Source organism: Rhinoderma darwinii, chromosome 10 (assembly GCF_050947455.1).
Source record: "Rhinoderma darwinii isolate aRhiDar2 chromosome 10, aRhiDar2.hap1, whole genome shotgun sequence".
NCBI classification, from domain to species: domain Eukaryota; kingdom Metazoa; phylum Chordata; class Amphibia; order Anura; family Rhinodermatidae; genus Rhinoderma; species Rhinoderma darwinii.
Window position 1 is genome coordinate 82,122,689 of NC_134696.1, and position 27,099 is coordinate 82,149,787.

Below are 27,099 nucleotides of genomic sequence, written 5' to 3' on the forward strand. Positions count from 1 at the left end.
TCGCTTATATCCACCCCCCCCATGTACTTGTTATATTCGGACACGCCCACTGGTTTGTGCTTGTCCGATGATACCCTCCTTTCCGTCACTGCCACTGTTGCTGCAGTATGAACTGTGCTTAGCACATATACATCTTTGACATCCCTGTACTTGACCGCCAACAATTCCTCAGATGCGCTTCCTCACTAATCGCCTCCCCTTTACAATGCGCTTCCCCACTAATTGCTGCGGAAAAACAATTTGGTTTTTATATATTTATATATATATAGGAATTCAAAAAATAGGCAGCACAGCATAGTAGTCAAAAAAGTGAAAAACGTTTATTCACCCATATGTAAGATTGCGGCGTTTCAGTCCCAATCTGGACCTTTCTCAAGCAGAGAAAGGTCGCTGTAACCTGTCATTTACAGGGAGATCTCGCGAGATTACGCTTGCTCTGCTGTAACTACCATAGACACATTAACGAAGTGCAGAAATTGTGAATAGACATCCCGTGGAAAGTCTATTCACTGTCTAAACACTTCAGTATCGTTAATGTGTTAGTATAAGACAGCACATAAGGATCTAGCAGGATCCCTATGCGCTGAGTAAATGAATGGAGAGGAGTGCATGATGCTGATTGGTCAGCGTCATACACTCCTCTGTACAACGCCCACTTGGTCTAAAGTAAAAATACGCCCACTTGGGCATTAAGCAACTCATTAGCATAAGTCTAAAATAGCTACTAAAGTGGTAAAAATAGATCGTTTTTTTTAATAAAAAGCATTACTGTCACCTACATTATAGCGCCGATCTCCTTATGTAGGAGATAGGCCACTTATAATGTGGTGACAAAACCTCTTTAATGATGTTGATGAAAGCCGCTGAAAAGAAAACTAGACAGTGCCATACACAGCCTTTCAAGTGAGCACTTTATTGGCAAAAACAAATAAAATTCAAAATGAGTAACTTTGTTAAATATGTAAAACTTGTAATCCAACCCTGCACCCAAAGATCACAATTCTTCAAGGTAAAACCAACAGAACTTTGTCTGGTCTTACAAATAAACATAAAGAGCAACAATGCTGAGCAGCAGTACTAGAAAATAATCAGTCAGATTTCTTCTCATCAGTCACCTTAAAAACGTTCTCCCTGTAAAACTGAAGCTCCTTGATGCTCTCTTGGATATCATCCAACGCTCTAAAACGACAAGAATAAACCATAACTAAGCCGCAGAAGATATATACGGAAGCAAAAAGTATCGACATTGCACATTATTAAATGAAGGATTGTATTATAAACAGGATTCAAGTATAGTAATGTTATGGCATCACTGGGACCACCAGTGTTAAAGAAAACCCAGTCAGTCAAGTGTTGACCCTTTCATGACCAAGGGTCATTGATGCCCGTGTCCAGGTCAAATTTTCCATTTCTGATATGCACTTCTTTAAACGATAATATCTTTGCCACCACTTTGAATAACACAATTATTTAAACGTTTTTTTTTTTTTACAAGACTTGAGGCTTTCATTTTCTAGATAAGTTTAATTCCATGTTTGTTTTTTTTTATTACGAGAGACAAATCACAAAAATGTCAAAAAAAAAGTAATACTTTTTTGCCATGCGCTTTGCTGCAGGAGTCTAGTGCCACACACCCCCTCTGTAGATAGTACCCCACACACCTCTTGTAGATTGCACCACTAAAGCACTCTCTAGGAACTGAATCCCCAACTATAACTTCGGCAACTCCTAGAGGGAGCCCCTAAGGTCAATGTCCATATATGGATAGTGATGTCGGGGGCTCACTCTAGGAGCGAAATCCCCGGCCAAAGCGTTGGTAACACACTAGCTGGGGATTCCACTCCTAGAGGGAGCTTCAGTGGCGCTATGGGGTGTATTCCGCTAACTCAAAGCCCCTAACGTCACTGTCCATATATGGAAGTCCCGTCAAAGCCTTTCCCAAGACACTACTCCATTGGGACGAGTCAGAAGACAGGGAAGTGCACTACTGCACACTGTAGCTTGTTCCACGCTGCCAACATTTATATACATGACAACTGCACAGGGCAGCGGCATTTGGACTCTATATAGCTGCCATGAAGGGGTTAAAGAAAACCTGTCACTGGATTTTATGAGATTAACCCGATGTAATGATGCTGTACTGCTAGTAAATACCTATAGAGATATCAAAATAGTCAGTTTCAGGATTATGTATAAAAAGTTATAAAATCGGCAGGTGGGGGGGGGGGGGGGTTTATATAAAAAAACAATGGCTTACCAGGAGTCATCTCAGCGATGCTGGAGTTATGAGAAGTCGTGGTGTCCTGGCTGTAATCCCTCCCATTTTGCTTTGACGTCCCGCTGTACGTATGAAGTTATCGCTAGCTGTGCCGAGCAGGATGTCAATCACTGCAGAATGGGCGTAATTTCTATCAGGACACCATGACTCTAAGCTCAGTTCAGACTGGAGTTCAAAGACCGAGTCGGGCGTTCTCATTATTTTAATGTATCAATATTCTTGCTGTCAAAAATACCGGAACCCCAAAAGGTCCCCGTTATAAGTTAATACTAGACAAACCATTTCATTGGGGAGGGACTAGTGAAAATATAGTAAAAACAACTGTTATTAATCCATATTGCACCATTACTTTTCACACTGACCTCACAAGCTTAACATTCCCAAAGAGAGAAACTTGCTCAACTTTTCTCTACTGGGATCTATTTGCTATTTTTTGGCAAGAAATATGCAGGTCGAACACAGACCAAAATGCAAAATCGGGTGAACAAAACCCTAAGGAAATTATCTGCTGCACTGCTGACATCTGGTGTGGATTTTAGGAACTTCCATTTATAGACAACACAAGGAAGATAAAATTTCATTTCTGTTCTTGGATCTTATTTTGTAGGTTTTAAATAGATTAAAAATTCTGTGTGGATTAATTTATGTATCTTTATAATAGGCTGAGCTTAGCTTTTCTGATACAACACTCCCCAAATTCCCTGTAGAGACAGACTTAAACCATAACCCGCTTGTTACCCGAAGCTGCTACTAAAGTGAGTTTAGGAGCTTACTGCATACTGTTAAGAATTGTACTCAATGATAAGACGGGGTGTTGTAACCACCTATGTTCACCTCTAGTGGCGGCTGCGGGTAGTCAGTAGGTTATCCCCTAAAAGGGTTTTCCGGGCAAAGAAAAAAAAGTATGTGAATAAATCTAACTTCAAAAAGGAAAACAGTCACCAATACTCATCCCTGTTCGGAATCCAGCACTTTAGATAAATGTCATACCCAGGCAATACGCCAGCTCTCATTTGGGGAAAACACGTTACAGTGGCGTAGTAACTGGGGCCTGGCTTGTCTCCTGCTATGGATTCAAGACTACCCCCTGATGCAACGTGACTTGCAGATTCCTTGTATTTATTTTTAGTGCACAATACTATAAATGTATCCTCCGGAAATGTGGCGATTACTTCCATTTTAGCAGTTGCAATTCGACAATGGATTGCCTACGAGCTGCAGTGTCAATGCCTGTCCCTTCCATGCTGTATGTGAGGTCTGTGAATCCAGGATGCAGTTGCTTTCATTAGATGTAATGTTTCAGCACAGCTCCATTCCTGTACTGCTTTCCCCTTCTGATACAGCCTTTGTATAATCTTATCTGTACTGTGAATACAAGGACTCTTTAGGTGCGTGTGTGATCTCTCACTTCCAGTTCAGATTCTACACGGACGCTGCCTGTGTGCGATCTCACCTCCCTCCAGATTCTGCCATGGGTTCTCTACGCTCTTTCTACAATGATGCTGCCTTTGATCTCTCCACCTCCCCCAGACGACTCCGGGTGCTCTCCTCCCTCTCTACGTTCACACGTTTTTATTAAAGATTTTTCAATGTTTACAAGATAACAATGATCAGATAAACATATCTTAGGAATACTGTGCATGGGTGGGCAGGGCAAGCCGTAGCTCATGAATATTGAGAACTGCATAGAGTGCGCTATAAAGTACTAGGATATTCACCCGCTGCTAATTGGCAGCTTTCTCTCTATGCACAGTATGGAGAGAAAGCGGTCAATTAGCGGCTGGAGAGCTGGGCTAGCCGCAGCTCATGAATACAGACTGCATAAAAAAAAATTATTTTTAAAAACTACGGATCATTGACAAGTGAGTAATACAGCATTGGAATCAGGGTCTCTGGCACTACTACATGCTGCCCTCAGATAGGCCAGCATAAACCAGGTGACCGATTCCTTTTAAAAATATCTGGAGAGGCTTCCGGTCTCCTCCCGAATACATTTTACGCTGCTCTGTACAACTTCCTCCCATCCCTGTTGGTATCTTTAACATTGAGGAAAGGGAGGGGGACAGAGGAGAGAGCAGATGACATCAGCCCTGAGCCGACAGTTGGATCTATGTCAGAAGCAGCACCACAGCCAGCTATGTACAGGAGCTGCACAGACTCTACAGCAGCAAAATAATTGGACATTTTTAATGAAAGTTGCTTAATTTTGAATTAAGGAAGCAAGTGAATAATAATAAAACAAAATAAAAAAAAAAAAAGAGAGCAAAGGTGTCGATAGCCTTTATATCTTAGTCTTTGCAGGTAATTTGGAGTTTACGAAAAGTGAAGCTCTAACCGATAAAGCTATATTAACCCATTAGTGTCCGCCAATACGCCTTTTAACGGCGGCCACTAACGGGCTTTATTCTGATGCATATGCCTGCATCAGGATAAAGTAAACAGAGCAGGGAGCGTCAAATCTCCCTGCTCTCAGCTGCCAGAGGCAGCTGAGGGCTGGGGGCGTCCCTGCTCTGCCGGGGTGAGATCGATATTAGTATCAATCTCACCCGTTTAACCCTTCAGATGCGGTGCGCAATAGCGTGTACCGCATCTGAGTGGTTTTTGGAGAGAGGGAGGGAGCTCCCTCTCATCCCACCGACACCCGGCGATACGATCGCCGAGTGTCTGTGTCTCCAATGGCAGCCGGGGGCCTAATAATGGCCCCCAGGTCTGCCTGGAGGGAATGCCTGATAGATCATGCCGGAGGCATGACCTAGCAGATGCCTGTCCGTTTTAAACGGACAGGCAGTAATACACTGCAATACAAAAGTATTGCAGTGTATTACAATAGCGATCGGAGAATCGCATATTAAAGTCCCCTAATGGGACTAGTAAAAAAGTAAAAAAAAAAGTTTAATAAAGTTAAATTAAAAAAAAAATTAGAAGAAAAATGAAAAACCCAGCTTTTCCCCTTACAAAATGCTTTACTATTAAAAAAACAAAATAAAATAAAAAAGTTACACATATTTGGTATCGCCACGTCCGTAACGACCCCGACTATAAATCTATTACATTATTTAACCCGCACGGTGGACGCCGTAAATTTTTTTATAAAAAAAACTATGGAAAAATTGCTGTTTTCTGTGAATACTGACTTTAAAAAAATGTGATAAAAAGTGATCAAAAAGTCGCATCTACTCAAAAATGGTACCAATAAAAACTACAAGTCTTCCCGCAAAAAAAAAGCCCTCATACAACCGCATCGGCGAAAAAATAAAAACGTTACGGCTCTTCAAATATGGAGACACAAAAACAAATAATTTTGAAAAAAAAAAGCGTTTTTACTGTGTAAAAGTAGTAAAACATACAAAAACTATACAAATTTGGTATCGTTGCAATCGTAACAACCCGCTGAATAAAGTTATTGTGTTATTTATATCACACGGTAAACGCTGTTGATTTAAGACGCGAAAAAGAGTGGCGAAATTTCAGGGTTTTTTCTATCCCCCCCAAAAAAAAGTTCATAAAAGTTAATCAATAAATAATATGTCTCCCAAATTGGTGCGATTAAAAAGTACAACTTGTCCCGCAAAAAAGAAGACCTTATACAGCTATGTCGACGAAAAAAAAAAAGGTTATAGCTCTTGGAATGCGACGACGGAAAAACATATAAAATGGCTTGGTCATTAAGGCCTGAAATAGGCTGGTCATTAAGGGGTTAAAGAAATTAATGAGCCCATAATTTGGACCTAATAATGTCATGGTGTTGGAAGGGGGAGATTAAGTTAATGTTACTAAATAGTGCAAAAAAACAAAACAACCTAAAGTTACGGTACTGTCCGAAGGATAAAAAGAATGGGCAAAATATTACCATGATCATACAGGTTCAATAACTAATGACTTGTAGTAGTTAATCATGTATAAGTCTCACTCGGATGTTTTAATTATAGAGTCATCTGCAAAAATGTATGAGTATATTCAAGCGAGATTTTCTTGCACATAAAAAAAAACATTGAATACCTCCAAGTGCAGGGCTGGGACAGGGGATAAGTGGTCAGGCAGCTGCAAACTTGATGGACAGAAGTACTTTGACACAGAACTCCTGCCAATCTCACAGGAGGAATCAGATGTTAAAAAAAAAAACACCTACTTGAAGTGAAAGGTGTGCCGTCAAATGACAGCAACCCCATCCTCATTCCTTCAATGATGAGACATATTGATAAAGTGTAGCAGGTAAATATGGTCATGGTCAGGCCGCTGCACAGGAGGCACTGCCACTATTAGATATGACTGAATGCTAAACCGCCAGCACAGTCTAAAAGAATTTTGACGACTTCAGCTTAAAAAGCCCCTCAGGCGAGTATGGAGTTTCCTCCAATAGTAACCGCTGAGGGCTTGCAAATGATATTTCCAAAGCGGGGTACCAAAATCAATAATCAGTAGAGGGACATCGGCCACACAGCAGTCGGCGTCCCGTTAAAGTTTTCTGTATGGATGCTGCGGCTGATACTATTTTATGGGCAAGGTGGCAGGTATATTGGTTTGAAAACAATATAGGTTGGTTGGAGGAAGTGGTAGGGCTTAAAGCAGGAAACCACGAGACACACCGGGGAAATTATGACACATGGAAAAGGTGGCAGAGGTTGGGTTAATTTTGTCAACTGTGCTTTGCACGTCAAAAGAGCCTCCCCCATATAAGCGGATATATTTAGGGGGGGGGGGGGGAAAGGTTAAAATTGGTTTACAATTATGAGGCTTGGGCTATCACCTACCTGTGAGAAGCTGCTTTTTTAGGTGCACATTCATATTCCGCAGGATACCAACGTCTGAAACAAGGAGAGAATCTTGGTAAACTTCAACATCCATTGCGTGTGTCACATTTCAATCGTTGGTGGACAAATGGAAATACTAGGAGAACATTCAGATTGACAAAACTTACAACTTGTTATACATCAGTAAATGACACAATTGACCTCATCTCAGTAAGGCTCTGTTCACATATGCATTGGAGGCTGCTTTTGGTGCCTCTGTGGCAGATTGTTACACTTGACTAAGACTAGTACAGCTTTTTAACAGTACAACGAGCGCTATTGGCGTCCATCGTGCGACAGATCCGGCACTCTGTGGTGTGTGTGTGTGTGTGTGTATATATATATATATATATATATATATATATATATATATATATATATATATATATATATATATATATATTTTATTTTATTTTTTTAAGATAAGAGTCAAGCTGCTAGTCCTTGAGACATAAGTGAAAGACACTGGGGGTGATTTATTAACACTGGCTTTTCATACGCCTGTCTTAATAAATAGTTCACTGGCGCAAGTTGCCAGCGGTCGGACCCCAACTGATCAGATATTTTTCACCTATCCTCGTGATAAATATTGTAATATGGGAAAACCGCTTTCTAATACCTTTAACCCTTTCACTGTCCAGAAAGATTTGTAAACATATAAAGATAAATATTTGTGTCCCAAAGTCAGACCCAAGCAGACCCCGAGGGGCACAAAACCTACCAAAACTAAAAGAACAGGAGTTCATACATGCAACTTATGTCTACATGCCCTTATCTTTATATATTCACCAGAACTAAATATACCAAAAATATCCAAGATCCAGATAATGTACTAGTCATAGATTGGATAAAAGTCCTAATAAAGGTACAGGGAGAGTGCAACTATTCATCTTCTCACCCCTATAATCCCTGATTGGTAATGAGGGTGATAACTAAGAAAAGTTCCTGTATCACCCCATGGGGTGACTGGAAGGCTGTACAGGCGCGAGAGATGAACGGAAGGCTGTGATCCTTCTTCCTGCTGTCGCTTGCAGCTTCCCCACTCCCACTGCTCCCTGACACACAAAACAACAAAAAAAACTTTTCATGCTGCTCCCCCCTAATATTGTACCTAAAATATGGAGCCTGGTATCATTTTATAGCCTAGACTCTGGGCTTCAAAACACCAATTAAGGTAACTAAAACCTTCAAAAAACTTTTGACATGTCATAGTGACATGTCAGAAGTTTTGATCAGTGGGGGTCCGAGAACTGAGATCCCCATTGATCAATAAAAAGAAGCACTCGGGTGAGCGCTGTGCTGCATAGTTTCTGATTGGCTTTCCGAGTAAAGCCGATCAGAAATGAAGCATCACAGCGCTCACTCGAGCGCTTCTGCCACTTTGTTTTAGCGATCGGTGGGGGTCTCAGTGCTCAGACCCCCACCGATCAAAATGTCTGGCCATAACGACATGTCAAATATTTTTTTAAAGTTTAGTTACACTTTAAATGATAAATAAAATTCAAGCCATTAAATTGTAGCGGCGGCAAGTTTTTCAGGTCATAACTTGGGGAAGGAGGGGGCGAGTTAAATAAACACGGGAGTCTGAGGACGTTTCAGGTCATGATCTCCGTTTTGCAGATGGATTTGAACTTGGTCATGCTGAAGCTGAATATGCAAATAGGTCTGACTGAATTTACCCTTTAACCAGGGATTTAATATTGTTAAGAAACACAGTACTGCAGCACGTCTGAGCCATCTGCTTCCGACAATGACCGCTGCAAAAGTTCCTGTGCCCGGAGGCAGCTGGAACGGCTGATCGGTGCAAGGTCCGAGCGTCAGACCCCACCGATCATATACGAAGAGTGAACCCCCCCCCCCCACATGGTTAATTTACTAGGAACATGTAATTTCTACATCTCTTACACTGGGTGCCTTTTGGGTTTAGGAGCCTTGTCTCCATGAATACAAACCTACTAAGTGTATAAAATAGGCAGATGTACAAAAGTAGCAGCAGGGTACAACCTGTCCAAATAGCACCAGCGCATGTAGAGCTGCAAGTTGGGAATTCCATAGTGAGAGCAGTATTAGAGGAATTTTGCACCTGTTTAGACCTCAGGTCAGTCTTTCCATAAAACCCCTCCCTGGAAGTTATGTAGCATCCCACGTCATCTTGCAGGCTCCCGCAACAACACGCTCCTTTGGTGAGACCTGAAGCGATACTCCCCATTGGCCATCAAATGGTGCTGGAACTACGCAGCCAAAGGATGAGCCACGTAATAGCAGTCATCCTGGACGGTCCTGCAGAAAATTTACGCTGAGCACCTGCATGTTTTTCCTGTCCCTTACAGAAATAAGGCAATCTCGGGTGTACCGACATGGAGACCACTGGGGAAAACAGTGGATTAATATATTTTACCTGCACAATTCTTTAACAGTACTGACATCAATTATCCTGTAATGCAGGTGTCTCATAAACTGAGGCATATATTTGTTCAGAAATACTTTATCCACATGCACAGAATTCCCTAAGAAAAAGAAATAAATGTGTATTATACTTTCATTGTATGTATGCATCATTATATATATATTATAGCGGCCATTGCGTATCGGCTATAGGAAAAACTCTTTGCAAGGAGTGCTGCAGTTTACACAGTCCCGGTAGCCCTATCCTCTTTGGATAATCCCTACTTGTTAAAAGGGTCTAAGCAGCTAAGGAAATCAGCAGATCACAAAGTATTCCGCTGCTTGGACCCCCGGCAGTCAAAGACTATCAAGGCAGCAAGCTTAAACCTGCACTATATATATATATATATATATATATATATATATACATACATATATATATATATATATATATATATATACACACACACATATACACACACACACACACACACACACACACACACAATGGCACAGACTTTAAAAGCTATGTAAACTATTGAAGAATCTAGCGATTATTGATCACATCGAAGTTCATGAGCTTAGATGTGATCAATAATACCTTGATCCTGCGTGTCAGAGACATGCAGGTCTAGTGCTCACCGAAGTAGTCAGTCCCACTGGCTTGACGGATTCATCTTTGACCTCAAGATACAGCCTTCCATGTATCCAGGATACATTGTAGCTGTATCTCAAAGAAACAAAAAAAGTGTTAATAAAAAAAAATAATTCTAAAGTCCCGATCCCTTCCCGCTCCTGGACATACTATTATGTCATGATAAGTGCATCGTTCGCGCTCCATGACATAAAAGTATGTCCTGCATGAAACATAGCGCCGTTCGAGTTCATGAGCTGTGATAGCTGCTGTTTCCGACAGGAGGCTATTACAGCTGTGTGCAAGGACCGATCGCGGTGGTCCCCGCTGATTAACCCCTTAGAAGCCACGTTCAATAGCGATTGCGGCTTCTTAGAGGTTAAAGCACCATTGACGTCCAGCGACATTATCACGGGCGCCGATGGTTGCTAATAATGGCCTCCGGCTATGCCATCTATGGAAGCCTAGTGGGTCCTGGCAAAGTCAAGACCCACTATGCTTGCTGTGAGCGAGTAGCTGACAGCTCCAATACACTGCACTCCGCATGTAGTGCAGTGTATTAGAATTGGGATCAAGTCCCCTAGTGGGACAAAATAAAAAAGTTTAAAAAAAAAAGTTGCATAAAAATTAATAAAAGTTAAGTAATAAAGTAAAAATCCCCCTTTTTCTCTTACCAGTCCTTTATTATTAAAAAAATAAAATAAACTATACATAATTAGCATAGTCGCGTCTGTTATGGCCTGAACTACAAAACTATTTAGTTATTTATCTCACACGGTGAACGCCATAAAAGAAAATAAACCGTACCAGAATCACAATTTTTTGGTCACTTCACCTCCCAAAAAATGGAATAAAGAGATCAAAAAGTCGATTGTACCAAAAAATTGGTACTGATCTAAATTGCAGTTCATTGCGCAAAAAACAAGTCCTCAAACGGCTTTCTTGATGGAAAAATAAAAAAAAGTTATGGCTCTTAGAACATGGTAACACAAAAAGTAAATTATTTTTTATAAAAAGTATTTTATTGTGCAAACACCATAAGACATAAAAAAATCTATAAACATCTGGTATCACCGTAATCGTTCTGACCTGCAGAATAAAGTGAATGTCATTTATAGCGCACGGTGAACACTAAAAAAAAATTATTTAAAAACAATAGTAGAATTGCTGTTTTTTAGTCACCACGCCCATTAAAAATAGAATAAAAACTGATCAAGAAGTCGCATGCACCCCATGAAAACTACAATGAATTCCTCAAGGGGTCTAGTTTCCAAAATGGAGTCACTTTTAAGGGGTTTCCCCTGTACTGGTACCTCAGAAGCTCTGCAAATGCGACATGGCGCCCAGAAACCAATCCAGCAAAATCTACATGGAGCCCTGATGTTTGTCCAACCAGCAGTGTATGACCACATATGGAGTATTGCCGTAATCGGGAGAAATTGCTTCTCAACTGTTGGGGTGATTTTCCTCCTTTATTCCTTGTAAAAGTTAAAAATTTGTACCTTTTATCAGAAAAATATGTGATGGAGCAAAACAACCTGTGAGGGGTGTAGTTTGCCAAAAGGGGTCACTTTGGGGGGGGGTTTTCCACTGTTTTGGCACCACAAAATCCACTAGGTGCTCCTTTGCTTTTGAGGCCGATGCTTCAGTCCATTAGCACACTAGGGCCACATGTGGGATATTTCTAAAAACTGAAGAATCTGGGCACTAAATATCAAGTTGCGTTTCTCAGGTAAAACCTCCTGTTTTACAGAAAAAAAATGGAATAAATGGGACCTCTACTTTGCTTTAAATTCCTGTGAAATGACTAAAGAGTTAAGAAACTTTCTGAATGCTGTTTTGAATACTTTGAGGAATCTAGTTTTTAAAATGGGGTGTTTTATTGGGGTTTCTAATATATAAGGCGCTCAAAGCCACTTCAGAACTGAACTCGCACCTGAAAATATAGCCTTTTGAAAATTTTCTTGAAAATGTGAGAAATTGCTGCTGAAGTTCTAAGTCTTGTAACGTCCTAGAAAAATAAAGGACGTTCAAAAAGCTATGCAAACATAAAGTAGACATATGGGAAATGTAAACCAGTAACTATTTTGTGTGGTATTACTATCTGTCTTACAAGCAGATACATTTCAATTCAGAAAAATGCTAGTTTTTCCAAATTTTCTCAAAATTTAGCTATTTTTCACAAATAAACACTGAATATATCAGCCAAATTTTACCACTAACATAAAGTCCACTGTGTCACGAGAAAACAATCTCAGAATCGTTTGTATAGGTATAAGCATTCCAGAGTTTATTACCACATAAACGGACATGTCCGATTTGAAAAATGGGCTCTGAGCCTTAATACCCAAACTAGGCTACGTCATTACGCACCCGGGTCGCTGGCGGACGTGAACCGATAATTCTAGCCTCAAAAATAATGAGTGACAACTGGATTACAATTTGGAATTACCCGATCAAAACACTGGCAAGAGCCAAAATGCGAAGTGGATGGTGGTAAAGGAGAACGTGGAGATGTGAAACTTTGATATTGGCAGAAATTGCAGTTCCAGTCACATTTTATGATATTGAATTGTACTTTACATTCTACAGACATTTTTCAGAAACTCTCGCTCTTCACTGCTCAAGGTACAAAGATTTCATATTTTTTTAACATTTTACTGGCCCTTTCGTATAAATGATATTCCAGCGTCTGCCGGTCCTGAGATTAACAGGACACGGCCTACATAGGTTTAAGCTAGGACTCTTGTGTTTTAATATTTAAATTCTGATTGTATGACTGCATACATACTGTACAGGTAGAATGTAAAGCAGAAGGGAAATAAATTATATTAAGTATTACATTTTTTCCACCAGACATCACTACCTATTAGTTTAATATTGCATTATCAAGACAGCTATTATATAAAATAATACAGAGCAAAACAACAAATAGGTAATACCTACCAGCCAGAGGGCAGAAGCCGGGTGGAGTGTGTTGCCTAATGAAAGACAGGAACTCGTACTCTGCTTGTGCTAATGATATTTTACTGTCCCTCACAGCCTGAGTAAGGCCAGACTGAAATAAGAAAGAAATAGTAGTGATGGAATTGACCATTAATACCACACAGAGAAATTTATATATATATATATATATATATAAATAAATTATTATTTATTTTTTATTTATTTTTTTAAGCTAGAATTCCAGAAATGGTATATATATATATATATATATATATATATATATATATATATATATATAGTGACAATGAGATCAACAGAATGCCCCCTGTTTACCCATCCGGTTTTATTCAGTCTACACTAGGGATATAGCAACTTTAAAAACTATGTATACCTTTGCACTGGCTTTTTACCTGGCTCATCAGCTAATGCAAATAAGTAAACTTTCTAAAATCTTCATTACAAAATTCCTACCGTATTATTGCTGTAGTCTGTCCCACTCCTATACACAGCAGGCTGTATTGCAGCTTCTAATACAGTTCCTGGCTGCTGTCGGCTAAGGGCTAGTCTCGCCTATCTGCGTTAGGCCAGGATTACATACACCCTATTGATAGAGACGTCATCTCCGTGTTTTGGTTTTTATTTTTAAACCATACACGACTGGACACAAAAAAGGAATGAAACGCATTGGTCTATTCTCTATACCCTTCCTTCCTTTTGGAGCCACATCTGTCTTTGGCTCAAAAAACAACCAAAAACTGCACCAAAACCGTGTGTAAAGTCAGTGGGAGATACCAACAGGGAGGGGAGGAGGTTGAACATAGCAGGGCAGTTTGTATGAGAGTGGTATATATATGTGTGGAGAGGGTAGAGAGCACCCACAGCAGAGTCTTTAGGAGGGAGAGATCACACAGGCTGTATCAAAGTGTAGAGTGAGGGAGGAGAGAGCACACAGTAGTGTCTGCTGGGGGGTGGGGGATCGCTCTGTCAGCATCAGTGTCTGTACAGGAGAGAGGAGATCATACAAGGGGAAAGCAGTACAGGAAAAAAGCTGTGCTCATACATGAGAGCTTGTGAAAGCAGCAGCATTCTGGACACAAAGACCTCACCATCCAGCATGTATTACTGGGATAGGCAAGACCACATGAGAAAAGTCTAAAAGTAGAGGAGGTTGCAAACTGAATATGAGGGGGTCTGAAACTTCACATCACCTCGGAGGGAATTTTATTTATTTTTTTAAAAGTAGGAGAAATATAATCTACATCCATGCAGAAAAGCAGAACCCCCTCAGAGCTGTGTAGTTGGGTGCCAAGTAACGATAAACCATCCTGCCATGGGAGACCAGGTTAATTTCTGCAAGTTATATGGCAGCTGTAAATATTCAAATAAACACATTAGATGGAGTCTTCCAATATTTATGGATTAAAAAAAAAGGAGAGTAGGCAGCTGCCATACATTTCTAGTGCTGCTGAAGGAGCAGGAAGAAAATAATTATCCAGTACAGTTTCACTTGCTGAAAAAGTAGAATCCAAGAGTGACAGTATGCACCCATACAAATAAATGGTTGGCAGATCCAGAAAAAAAAAACCACAGCTCTGGCATCATATTTTCTGTGTCTCACGGATCCAGTCACTGACAGACCCCGTTGACCTTAATGGGATCAGTCAGAGTTCCGGTATTCCTTACAAGAACACCGCTGCAGACTGCACTACTCCTGCTGTCAAAACTGCCTCAGAGTTAACTGGAAACCCCCAACAGAGCCTAATGTGTTGTGTAATACAGGTTACCTTTCCATGATGCTCCTTGCACCAGTCAGACATGGTATCCAGTAACTCATCCGGCTGTTTAATAATCAAATTGGGGCCCTGCAATGCCAGAAAAAAAATAAAGCTTAAGTCACAGTTGCAATTGTTAGGCTCTGTTCACATCGGATTTTGAGCTAGCGTCAGATATATTACCCATAGGCTACCATTGTAAAAAACGTATACTTCTCTCAGCATAGGAAGTGTGGTAGACTAGTAGCAGATTGATACATGGGGGTCCTTTTACGATGGCCATTCTAATAGTAAAAAATATTGGAATGGTCATTGTAATATAGTATAATATTCCAACACCAGGTCGTGACCAAGTCAAGAAAGAAAACAAAAGGCATACATATGTTCTAGTGACCACCAATGATCATAAAGTTATGGAAGATCCTAGCAAAATGCATTAGGAGGATTGTGTAATGACAGATATATTTGACATATCCACAGTATATGCTATAAATGTTTGATAGATGCGGGTCTCACCTCAGGGAACCCCATCTATCCCTAGAACAGGGCCCCCTGACACCGATCCTACACTCTGCCGTCGGGCAGTTAGGCGGGGCATCAGCGCATAGCAAGACCGATTTCCATAAATAGCAATAGAAGGGAAAGAGCGTTATGGAAACCGCATAGCACAGCAACCGAGGTATTTAAGTGATTAAACAGAGAGGGGGGGGGTCATCTGTCACCCCATAAGCCCCCCTCATGACATGCTCCCAAGGTGCTGATGGGTTGCCATGGCAGCTGGGGGCCTAATGAACATCTCTCTTCGTACTAACACTAAAAGGTCAATACATAAAAATTGCCATGTATTTATTGTACAAGCGATTAAACGATTGCATGCTGAAGTCCCATAGTGGGACTAAAAAAAAGTGGTATTGTCGCGACCATATTGACTTGAACCATAGGTTTCCGTTTGCATCACCATTGATTTCAATGGTGGCAGATCCAGTGCAAATGGTTTCCGTTTGTCATTGTTATGTAAGGGTTCCATTGCTTTGACGGAATCAATAGCGCAGTCGACTACGCCATTCATTCCATCAAAGTGACCGAACCCTTACACAACGGGGACAAACGAAAACCATTTGCACCTGATTCGTCACCATTGGACACAACGGTGATGCAAACCTATGGTTTCCGTTTGAATTCCGTTCATGGGTTCCCCGAACGGAAAGGTCCGATGGAATCCATGAATGGAGCCCTGACGCAGATGTGAACGAAGCCTTATATATAACGTTTAGCCTGCATGGTGAAAACTGTAAAAATACAAAACTACAAATAGAGAACTGCTGTTTTTGTTCCCCTTATCCCCGCACCGAAAAAAAAATAAGATTAAAAAAAGTAATAAAAAAGTTGTTTTTTTAACCTAATCACTGGTGTCAGCAGCGAGGTCAGTATGTGTGGCATGTCACCACTGCTGCAAGCAATTGGCTACCATGGTCACTCATGTATGGCCAGCCAAAAGACGACAAACAAACGTTCCTCCCATCTTAACCTAGCGACCTTACCTCAGCAAGTATGTTTAGATCTGAGTCGGTTATTAAACAAGCCATCTCAATAATTTGGTCCTTCTTAATGTCCAGTCCAGTCATCTGCAACACAGATAAAACATAAGATATAGAAATAATAAATATCCTGTAATGTCAGACACTCCCAGACATTTCATACTTTATCCTGGTACTACTGGACCAAACTTCGGAACAGTAAAACCATCAGGTGGGGGCTTCAAGTGTAACGTCAGTTATACAGGAGCTAAAAATGTGGCCATATTACGACCATGTGAAGTTGGCCCTGGAGGAACTCGCAATAAAACTTATTGGATTATTATTATTAGAGAACCGACAACATGTAAACCGAAAGGAGGAAAAAAAATGCATTATATAAACCTTTTTTTTCTCTCTCATCTCTTGTTTACATGATGCCGCGGCAACACGTTGCGCTGTACATTGGATTTGGTATAACTAGCGCGGATATGCGGTAGAAACTGAATCCCTGCATTGTTCTTGTAGGTCTATACGCCGGCTCTGACAACCAAGGATGCCGTTCAGCACGAAATCTCTGACACCGCAGTCAGCTGCTCCCACTGTTTACAGGTTGCCATGACGACCTGCCTCCACATTTAGTTTTCTACTTTATTCTTTTATTTTTTAAATAAATACTGAGTTTAGGTTATCGACACCACAACTGCTGCTCTGGTTTACAACTTACTAGTGTTCCTCTGAACACTTTTTTTTTTAACCTAAGTAATTGTTATGTAACCTTCAATATGACCTGTGTCTAACACTTTGACCCCACTTTACTCACCATTTTAACAGCATTTGTCTATGTGTATATATAGGCGCCTATTCTATGGGCTGGCACTAGGACCGGATGAAGGCTCTGGTTCGGAAGTGAAACGCGCTGTCCGTTATTTCCAATAGCGTAGTCTACGCTATTGCTTCAGGCAAAACGACGGGTCCGGTGCACAACAGACAAACGTAAAGCACGGGCACCGGATCCATCACCTTTGGAATCAATGTTGACGGAAAAATAAATCTCTGGTTTCCGTTCGTGGCAGTTTGCGTCTGTTCAGGGTCCCGTTGGGACGGAAAGCTCCGACGGAACGTCAGAACGGGACCCCAACGCAGATGTGAACAGAGCCTTAGAATATTTTTTCTATGTAGCTCTATTTAGTGATAGGTTGTACTTTGGTTAGGCCTCATGCCCACTTCAGTTTGTCTGGAAGTCAGTTTGTTATGTTTAGCAGCGCTACAATCGCCCTGTTTTTTCTTCCTACTGTTTGTATCGGAATTACGGCCGTTACTCACGGTTCCGGCACCATGGAAAGCATCAGCTGGCATTATTTCAGCCTACTCACAGAGTTGTGCCAGCTCAGCACATCCTGACCAAGTGAGCAGTTCAACATTATATTATGTTCATCCAAACCCACTGGAGCGCCATCTTTTTCTATTTTAATCCTCATTAACTAGAACGGGTCAGTGTGCTATCTGTGCGCAATCTGTTTGAAAAACGGATAGCACACGAACATGAAAAATGCAGGCCTGAATACGCCCTTATTCATTGTATAATGAGAAGTTCAACATCTTTCTAACATACTTTACATATTTCCCCGTTTTTAAGATTTCTGCTTGCAACCAATGAATGGAAACATTCCTGTATACATCCGAAACCCTTTCCTGATCACATGTCCGAATGACAAAGATGCTGGACAAGAGGAACATACACTGAAACGTGCGCTGCAACTTTTTAAATTGGACATGGTTATAATAGCTTCTTGGCCTCTGGACGTAAACCGCAAAGAGAAAAAGGAATTGGAGCACAATGGGGGAATTGCAACTTTTCTACGCCAGAAAACTGGTGTAGAACAAATGATAAACGGCTCTAAAGTTGCAATAATTTAGACTTTTGGTCCGTTTCCCATCATGTTTCTCAAAAGTGGGTGAAATTTAGCAGAAGGGAACGACATATTCACTATAATTTATATTAGAAACTGGCGTATATTATAGTGGAAAGCCAAGACTCCTGGCTGCCATAAATTTAACTCACTGGCGCATTGACAGCCGAAGTTGCAACAAATATATTAAAGGGAATGTCTCCAATTTAAAAAAAAATGTAAGCAACTTATTTTTATTCTTTTTTTTGGTGTATTTTTTTTTTTCTTCCACAAGGTGGGAAGTATTAAAAATTAAATCATTTGACATGTTTTCCACCAGAGGGAGCATTTCCCAGAATTACAGCAAGTGCATAAGGCAAAGCAACCTGACTCACAGCTGCTGTAAATGTGGGAGGGAGACTCAACCCTCCCTTTTAAGACAGGAAGAGGTGTCTTCAAATTGTCAAAAGGCTAAGGCTAGATTCACACGAAGGTGCCCATTTTGCGTCCACAAAAAACGCAGCATTTTCCCATTTGACTTCAATGGGTGCGTGATCCGCAAAAAAAGCACCGAAATAGGACATGCAGTGAGCTTTGCGCAATAGAAACACGCTGCGTAAAAAATAAAATTTCAGACACAGCACACAGACATATAAAACGTTCGTGTGAATCAGGCCTCAAAAAACTGCACCATTACGCTTCCAAACATCTGCCCACTGCTTGCAATGGGATTTAGGGTGTTCTGTTCCCACGAGGCGTAATTTTACGCGTCGTTTTCAAAATACGGCGCGTAAAAAGTGCATGTCTTTTCTTGGGACGTTTTTGGAGCCGTTTTTCATTGACTCCATTGAAAAGCAGCTCCAAAAACCGCCGTAAAATAAGCTGTGAAAAACGCGAGTTGCTACAAAAACGTCTGAAAACCAGGAGCTGTTTTCGCTTGAAAACAGCTCCGTATTTTCTGATGTTTTTGACTCAGCGTGTGAACATACCGTAAGAATGATGAAAGAGAAGACCCTCTGGTGAATGACTTCAGTTGACAGGTTCACACGGCGTGAATTTTACGCGTTTTTTTGGTGCGTTTTATGTGCCAAAAAACACATTTAACCCGTTCGTGACCCCCAATACGCCTTTTCACGCCGGCCACAAACGGGCTTTATTCTGAATAAATCTGCAGCGCCGGGAGCAGTTAAAACTCCCTGTTCTCAGCTACCAGAGGTAGCTGAGAATTGGGGCATCGCTGCTCGAGCAGGCGGATCGAAATCCGTCCGTTTAACCTCTTAGATGCCGCGCTCAATAGTGAGCGCCACATGTAAGTGGTTTGGGAGAGAGGGCGCTCCCTCTCTCACCCTGCTATGAGATCGCTGAGTGCCAGTGTCTTCTATGGCAGCCGGGGGCCTAATAAAGGCCTCCAGTTCTGCCTGTAGTGGATGCCTGCTGGTATTGAAAGTATTGCAGTGTATTATAAAAGCGATCAGATGATCGCATAGTGAAGTCCCCTAGTGGGACTAATAAAAAAAAGTAAAAAAAAAGTTTGATAAAGTTATTAAAAAATAAATAAGCGGGAAAAAAAATGAAAACCCCACTTTTTCCCCTTACAAAACGCTTTATTATGAAAAAAAAAAAGTTACAAAGTTACACGTATTTGGTATCACCACGTCCGTAACGACCCCGACTACAACACTATTATGTTATTTAACCTGCTAAGGGGAACACTGCAAAAAATGAAATAAAATAAATTCCAGAATTGCTGTTTCTGTTCATCCTGCCTTCAAAAAAATGTCATAGAAAGGGATCAAAAAGCCGCAGCTACTCCAAAATGGTACCGATAGAACCTACAAGTCGTCCCGCAAAATAAAGCCCTTTACAACTGCATTGGCGGAAAAAACAAAAAAAAAAGTTATGGCTCTTCAAATATGGAGACACAAATTTGTAAAAAAAAGGTGTTTTTATTTTGTAAAGGTAGTAAAACATAAGAAAACTATATTAATTTGGTATTGTCGCAATCGTAAAGCCCTGCTGAATAAAGTTTTATGTTATTTATACCACATGGTAAACGACGCAAAGAAAATTGCTGTTTTTTTTTCTTTTTACGCCCGAAAAAGAGTTAATAAAAGTTAATCAATAAATGATATGTACCCCAACATGGTGCTAATAAAAAATACAACTTGTCCCGCAAAAAACAAAGACCTTATACAGCTATGTTGACGCAAAAAATAAAAAAGTTATAGCTCTTGGAATGCGACAATGGCAAAACTTAAAATATAGCTTGGTCATTAAGGTTTAAAATATGCTGGTCACTAAGGCCTTATGCCCACTTCAATCTTTTTCTTCAGGGTGCTAGCCGTTTTTCTGACGGCTAGCACCCTGACCCATTCATTTCAATGGGGCCATGCACACTTCAGTTTTTTTTGACGGTCCCGTTGCTCCGTTCCGACAAAAGTAGAGCATGTCCTACTTTGGTGCGAGATTCCGTGACCGTGAGGTTCATGCAAGTCAATGGGGCCGTCAAAAAAACTGAACGCACACGGAAGGCACCCGTGTGCTGTCCGTGTGTGACGGAGCCGTTGCCTAGCAACGGCCAGGCGGGCAGAAGTACATTAGAGATATTACACTAATCGGCAGCCACTTCTCTCTATCCAGCACTGAGAGAGAGAAGAGGCTGCTGATAAAAATAAAATAAAAAGCAGATCATACGTACCCCGGTCGCTGTCTTGGTGACGAGTCCCTCTTCTTCCTCCAGTCCGACCTTTCTGTATGACGCGGCAGTCCATGTGGCCGCTGCAGCCTGTGATTGGCTGCAGAGGCGGTCGCGAGGGATGAAGCGTCATCCCTGGAGGCCGGCCTTCTGACGTCATCCAGACTTGCGTGACCGCCACTACAGCCTGTGATTGGCTGCAGCGGTGACATGGCATGAAACGTCATCCCAGGAGGCCGGACAGGAGGAAAATGCAGGGAGTTCTGGGTAAATATGAACTGATTTTTTCATTTCACTAAAATTGTATTTTGCAAGCGCCGAGCATGGTCATTCTTCAGCGCTAGTCACTGTCCGATCAGTGCAGCCCATTAACTCTTTCAGCACCCTGTACAGTGACTAGCGCTGAACAACTCTGCTCTTTCAGCACCCTGGACAGTACCATGCTCGGCGAACGGAAACACGGAGTGCACACAGAAACCACACGGCCGCTAAAACGGGCAGACGGATCCGTCAAATACGGCCGCTAAAACAGTGAAGGAAGTGTGCACGAGGCCTAAGGTGTTAAAAAATGCTTGATTAAAGAGTCTCTGTCACCACATTATAAGTGGCCTATATTGTACATGATGTGATCGGCACTGTAATGTAGATTACAGCAGTGTTTTTTTATTTAGAAAAACGGTCATTTTTGACGGAGTTATGACCTATATTAGATTTATGCTAATGAGTTTCTCAATGGACAACTGGGCGTGTTTTACTATATGACCAAGTGGGCGTTGTGGAGAGAAGCGTATGACGCTGACCAATCAGTGACCAATCAGCGTCATACACTTCTCCCCATTCATTTACACTGCAGATAGCGATATAGCTATATCGCTATGTGCAGCCACATAAACACACTATAACGTTACTGCAGTGTCCTGACTATGAATATACATTACCTCCAGCCAGGACATGATGTGTATTCAGAATCCTGACCACTTCTGTAGCGTCTCTGTGAATTACAGCACAGCACAGAGAGATCTCGCTGTGAATGAGAGTTTACAGCGTAATCTCACGAGACTACGCCTGCTATGCTTTAAATCACAGAGAAGTGTCAGAATTCTGAATACACATCCCGTCCTGGCTGGAGGTAATGTATATTCATTGTCAGGACACTGCAGTAATGTTAGTGTGTTTATGAGGCTGCACATAGTGATATAGCTATATCGCTATCTTCAGTGTAAATGAATGGGGAGAAGTGTATGACGCTGATTGGTCACTTGGTCATATAGTAAAACACGCCCAGTTGGGCATTAAGAAACTCATTGGCATAATGCTAATATAGGTCATAACTCCGTCCAAAATGATCGTTTTTCTAAATAGAAAACACTGCTGTAATCTACATTACAGCGCCGATCACATCATGTACAAGATAGAGCACTTATAATCTGGTGACAGAGACTCCTTAAAGAGGCTCTGTCACCAGATTTAGCAACCCCTATCTGCTATTGCAGCAGATAGGCGCTGCAATGTAGATTACAGTAACGTTTTTATTTTTAAAAAACGAGCATTTTTGGCCAAGTTATGACCATTTTTGTAGTTATGCAAATGAGGCTTGCAAAAGTCCAAGTGGGTGTGTTTAAAAGTAAAAGTCCAAGTGGGCGTGTATTATGTGCGTACATCGGGGCGTTTTTAATACTTTTACTAGCTGGGCGCTCTGAAGAGAAGTAACATCCTCTTCTCTTCAGAACGCCCAGCTTCTGACAGTGCAGATCTGTTTGCAGGTAAGATCGACTTACCTGCAAACGCTGATGCTGCTGCAGAATCAACTGTAGCCTCTGGTGCCGATGTGGCCGTCACGATGCAGGACCTGTGAGTGACGTCACAGATCTGCACTGTCAGAAGCTGGGCGTTCTGAAGAGAGGAGGATGTTACTTCTCTTCAGAGCGCCCAGCTAGTAAAAGTATTAAAAACGCCCCGATGTACGCACCTAATACACACCCACTTGGACTTTTACTTTTAAACACACCCACTTGGACTTTTGCAAGCCTCATTTGCATAACTACAAAAATGGTCATAACTTGGCCAAAAATGCTCGTTTTTTAAAAATAAAAACGTTACTGTAATCTACATTGCAGCGCCTATCTGCTGCAATAGCAGATAGGGGCTGCAAAATCTGGTGACAGAGCCTCTTTAAGCTTCCTGTTTACATCAATGATAAAGCGCACTGTTAGTACATACAACGCGCTTTTTTTCTGCAAGCGTTAAAAAACACAGTGCAGAAAAAATAAGAGGCGTCGGGTCAATTCTTTGGTGCGTTAAATGCTGTAAAAGTTCCCACTGTCAGTCGGAGTCCTAATTATGCACCAGAAGAACATGCACAAAAAACAGACGAAAAATGTTTATTTTTAAAACAGCGCTGCCCAAGAATCGCTAGTGTATTTACACGCCGGGTTTTTTTTTTAGCGCCGTGGGAACATGCCCTAAGGGAATTATATTTCATTGACCTCTAGTTTCTATTGCGATGCAGGGAGAAGACAGAAGACTGCTGGAGGTAAGTTCTTTTAATTTTGAAGTTACAAACTTAATTTTTTTGGGGTTTTGCACCGTTTGGACTACGTCGTAGATTCGTTGGACTACTTCGATGATCTACGTTTTTGTTTTTTTTAATAAAATGCTTATTGAGGGTGTGGGGGAGTTTTTATTTCAATAACATTTTCTTAGGGTGTATTCACACTGTGTGGTTTTGCCACGCGGCCGAAAACCATGGTAAGAACTTACGCATTTTTTCAACGCGTTTTTCGGCCACATGGGAAAAACGCAGCAAAATAACACTGTGTATACACCCTTAGGACCTATTCACACAGATTTTTTTTAAAGGCAGAAAAAGTCTGCCCCAGAAATCCTCCAGGAACTTTGAGGCAGATTTTAAACTGCCTGCCGGTTTTTGCCCGCGGTTTCCGGTGCGTTTTTTGCCCGCAGCCATTAAAGCTAATAAAAGGACCGTGGGCAACAAAAACGCCACGAGAAACGATCAAACTAGTGACGCAGGTTTTTTCTGCCTCCCATTAATTTCAATAGGTCAGAAGCGAAAGCTCCACGGAGGCCTTATTCACACGAACATGTTAAACGTCCGTGTGATGGCTGTCACACGGCCCTATATAATTCAATGTGGCCGTTCACACGACCGTTGTTTCAATGGACCGTGTGAAGGATCCGTGAGAAAATAAATGACACGTCCTAGGTTTTCACGCATCCCTCCATAGACACTAGTCTATGGAGGGATGCGTGATATCACGTCCCGGAGAGCACGGATGTGCCGTGTGAATCTAGCCTAAAAAAAGACACGGCACTTTTTTTTCCCGTGAGCAGCCAAACGCAATGTGGGGCAATTTCGGGGGTTTTACGGCGCCGATTCCAACGCGGTTTCCGCGCCAAAAATCTACGTGAACAGGGAGTTATGTCTCTGTTTAATACTTTATTAGCACCTCAGTAATGGCAGTTGTCTGTCCATTCTCACCCTGGTAATGCCAACCTGCTGCTGCTTAATTGTATCTGGCTGGTTATGAAAAATTGGGGGGACCCCACATCATTTTCATCAGTTATTTTACGAAAAAAAAAAAAAGCAGACGAGCCCCCCCCCCTCCCCTTTTCATAATCAGCCAGATACAACACAGCAGCAGCCTAGCATTGGCAGGCCCACTGGTATTGGCACTTCCCAGTCTCATAATGCCAGCCTGCAGCCGCCCTGGTGCCCGACCACCCATGGTGGCGGTGGGTATCCGGGTAATAATGGGAGGGGTTAGTGCTAGCCTTTTTACTGGCTAACACTAAGTCCCGCCTTAGTAGTGGACGTCATCAAACAGACAACTGCCATTATGAAGAACATTTATAAACCAACATTTATGGCATAACCTATTGATACGCCATAAATGTTCAAGATGGGAATACCCCTTTAAGGCTTATGGACGTTACACAGTCACCCCTCCCTCCATATGATCCAGTGTTTTCCCTCAGCAACAACTCTCACCTCCAAATCCACCCACACCATCCGCTGCTCCATGTTCCGTGACATGCTGCTCCGCGGTCTGACAGCCGGGTGTGGAGCGGACAGGCAGCCGCCAACTACTCGCGAAGCTAATGTGGTGAGACCCCGGCGAGCGAGAAGCATCACCGACCACAAGAGGCGCTGGTTACAGATCCGCCGCTGCTATGGTTACACGGCGCCGCGCACCAACCTAACACCAGCCGCGTCCTACTACTGCTCGCCAGGAAAAAGAAAACGGAAACAACCGTGCTGGCGCACGCTGCACCAAGCCACACCCACTCGCGCTGATTGGCTCTAGGCATAGCGTATGTGGTCGGATGATGTCATCAGGTCTTCCCCTTCATGATGTCATCAGCTGAGTGTATTTGAACGCGGCGGCGCGGAGTGCGCTGCATGTGACAGACTACAGGTTATCACGATATTTCTCAGAATATAAAATGTCATGAAGATTGTGGCGACCACTTTTAATTGTTTGGTTATGATTTGAGTTTGATCACAATAAGATCTCTTTTTTCTTAGGAAAACACTTTTGTGATTTATGTTCCTATGACTGCCTTTACCCCATGCTAGAGCCACAACCAGCTTCCTCCATCTTTGGAGTCCCAGCACATCACGCCATCCTTCTTGTCTCATCAGCAGTACCAAGGAGACCAGTGGACGCCGTGGGTAGCTCACTTCCTTTTGCTGATGGTTGCCACCTTTTTCACCCCAAAATACCTGCCCGTTTCAGGGTGTATATATACGGGGCGGTTTCAAATAGACCCAAAAGTCTAAATTTTTGTTGCAAATTGCTTTTAGCCTTTTATACCGTTCTCCCCGTTTTTGTAAAAAGGGGTGTGGCTTCCCAAATGGGAGCTGTAGTGGCCTGACAAATCTCCGCTCCTAACTGGTGTAGATTTCACTCTGGGGCGTATTAAGGTAAAGGTCTGTAGCAAGCCTTGTACCTACCCCTCGACCATCAGACAATTAAATAGAAAAAATTAAAACGAGCGCTTACCTCACCACTCCTCTTCTCCCCTTCGGGCCTCCGGCTCCCTTAGCATGAATCAGCTCATACAGGATCCTGACGTCGGGCAGCAGTGATGACGTTGGGTGTCCGGATCTCGTATGAGCCGCGGCGTGCCGGGTGGCGAAGAGGTGAGTACACTTATTTTTTATTTTATAGAATGTCCGATGGGAAGAGGGAATGGATGCCACACTTGTTGCACCACAAACCTGCCGTGTTGTGCCACAAACATGCCGGTAGACCATTCACCACAGTTGTGGCGCATGGTCTACCGAAAGATGCAGCACATTTATTAAGAGGCCTCTTAGGTGTGCCGTATCGAACTCCAACATTATTTATATTAAGACTGGCGTATGAAAGCTTTAATGGATTCCCCCCAAAGACTCCCTGTAATTGGCAGTATCCTCCTCTGACCCCCGCTCTTGACAGGTAGGCATTGTACCCATTTCCTGCTGCTAAATGTGAGTGTCTCTGGTTCGATGTTCTCTTGCCCACGGCAATCTCCCGCTTGTTCTAGGACTGGGCAGCCTGGCAAAGAGGAGTATCCAATCCAAACCTTGACTGTGGTAACCGGACTGCGAACACATTGTTTTATTATACAAAAATACTGGCACTTGCTACTGTCCGTAAAACTAATTTGGCGGCCTAGTCGCAACCTTATTTTGGCCCCTCGTTTAGCACATTGTGGGTCTGTTTAGCAGGTGCACCTATCAATATCGCTCGTAGTCGATTACGCTATTGCTTCCGGCAAAACGACGGATCCGGTGCACAACAGAGACAAACAGAACCATGGGCATCGGATCAGTCACCATTGAAATCAATGGTGATGGAAACGGAAACCTATGGTTTCCATTCGTGTCAGTTTGTGTCTGTTCAGGGTCCCGATCCGATGGAAAGCTCAGACTGAACGTCAGAACGGGATCCCAACGCAGATGTGAACGAGGCCTTAGAATAGTTTTTTCTACGTAGTTGTATTTAGTGATGGGTTGTAGTTTGGTTAGTATCCAAATAATAGATATTTAAACAATACCTATTTATTATAAGGACAAACAGAAACATAAATTCTAACATTGGTTGTCACCAGGCTTTCGATGCTCATTTCAACCCCACAAATAAGTTGTAAGGAAAGTGATTGTGTAGGTTATTACAATGATGGCAAT

At 42.0% G+C, this 27,099-nt stretch overlaps 1 protein-coding gene across 1 annotated transcript; it reads right to left on the minus strand.

Moving 5' to 3' along the window:
- Positions 1 to 892: 892 nt before the first annotated feature.
- Positions 893 to 25,178, minus strand: REXO2 (RNA exonuclease 2). Its single transcript, XM_075840115.1, has 7 exons — positions 24,916 to 25,178; positions 16,347 to 16,430; positions 14,818 to 14,895; positions 13,034 to 13,145; positions 9,467 to 9,575; positions 7,030 to 7,083; positions 893 to 1,179 (listed from the first exon to the last, which is right to left on the minus strand). The coding sequence occupies exons 1-7, from the start codon at positions 25,054 to 25,056 to the stop codon at positions 1,089 to 1,091; spliced, it is 669 nt and encodes a 222-aa protein (XP_075696230.1). The 5' UTR covers positions 25,057 to 25,178; the 3' UTR covers positions 893 to 1,088.
- Between the last annotated feature and the right edge of the window lie 1,921 nt (positions 25,179 to 27,099).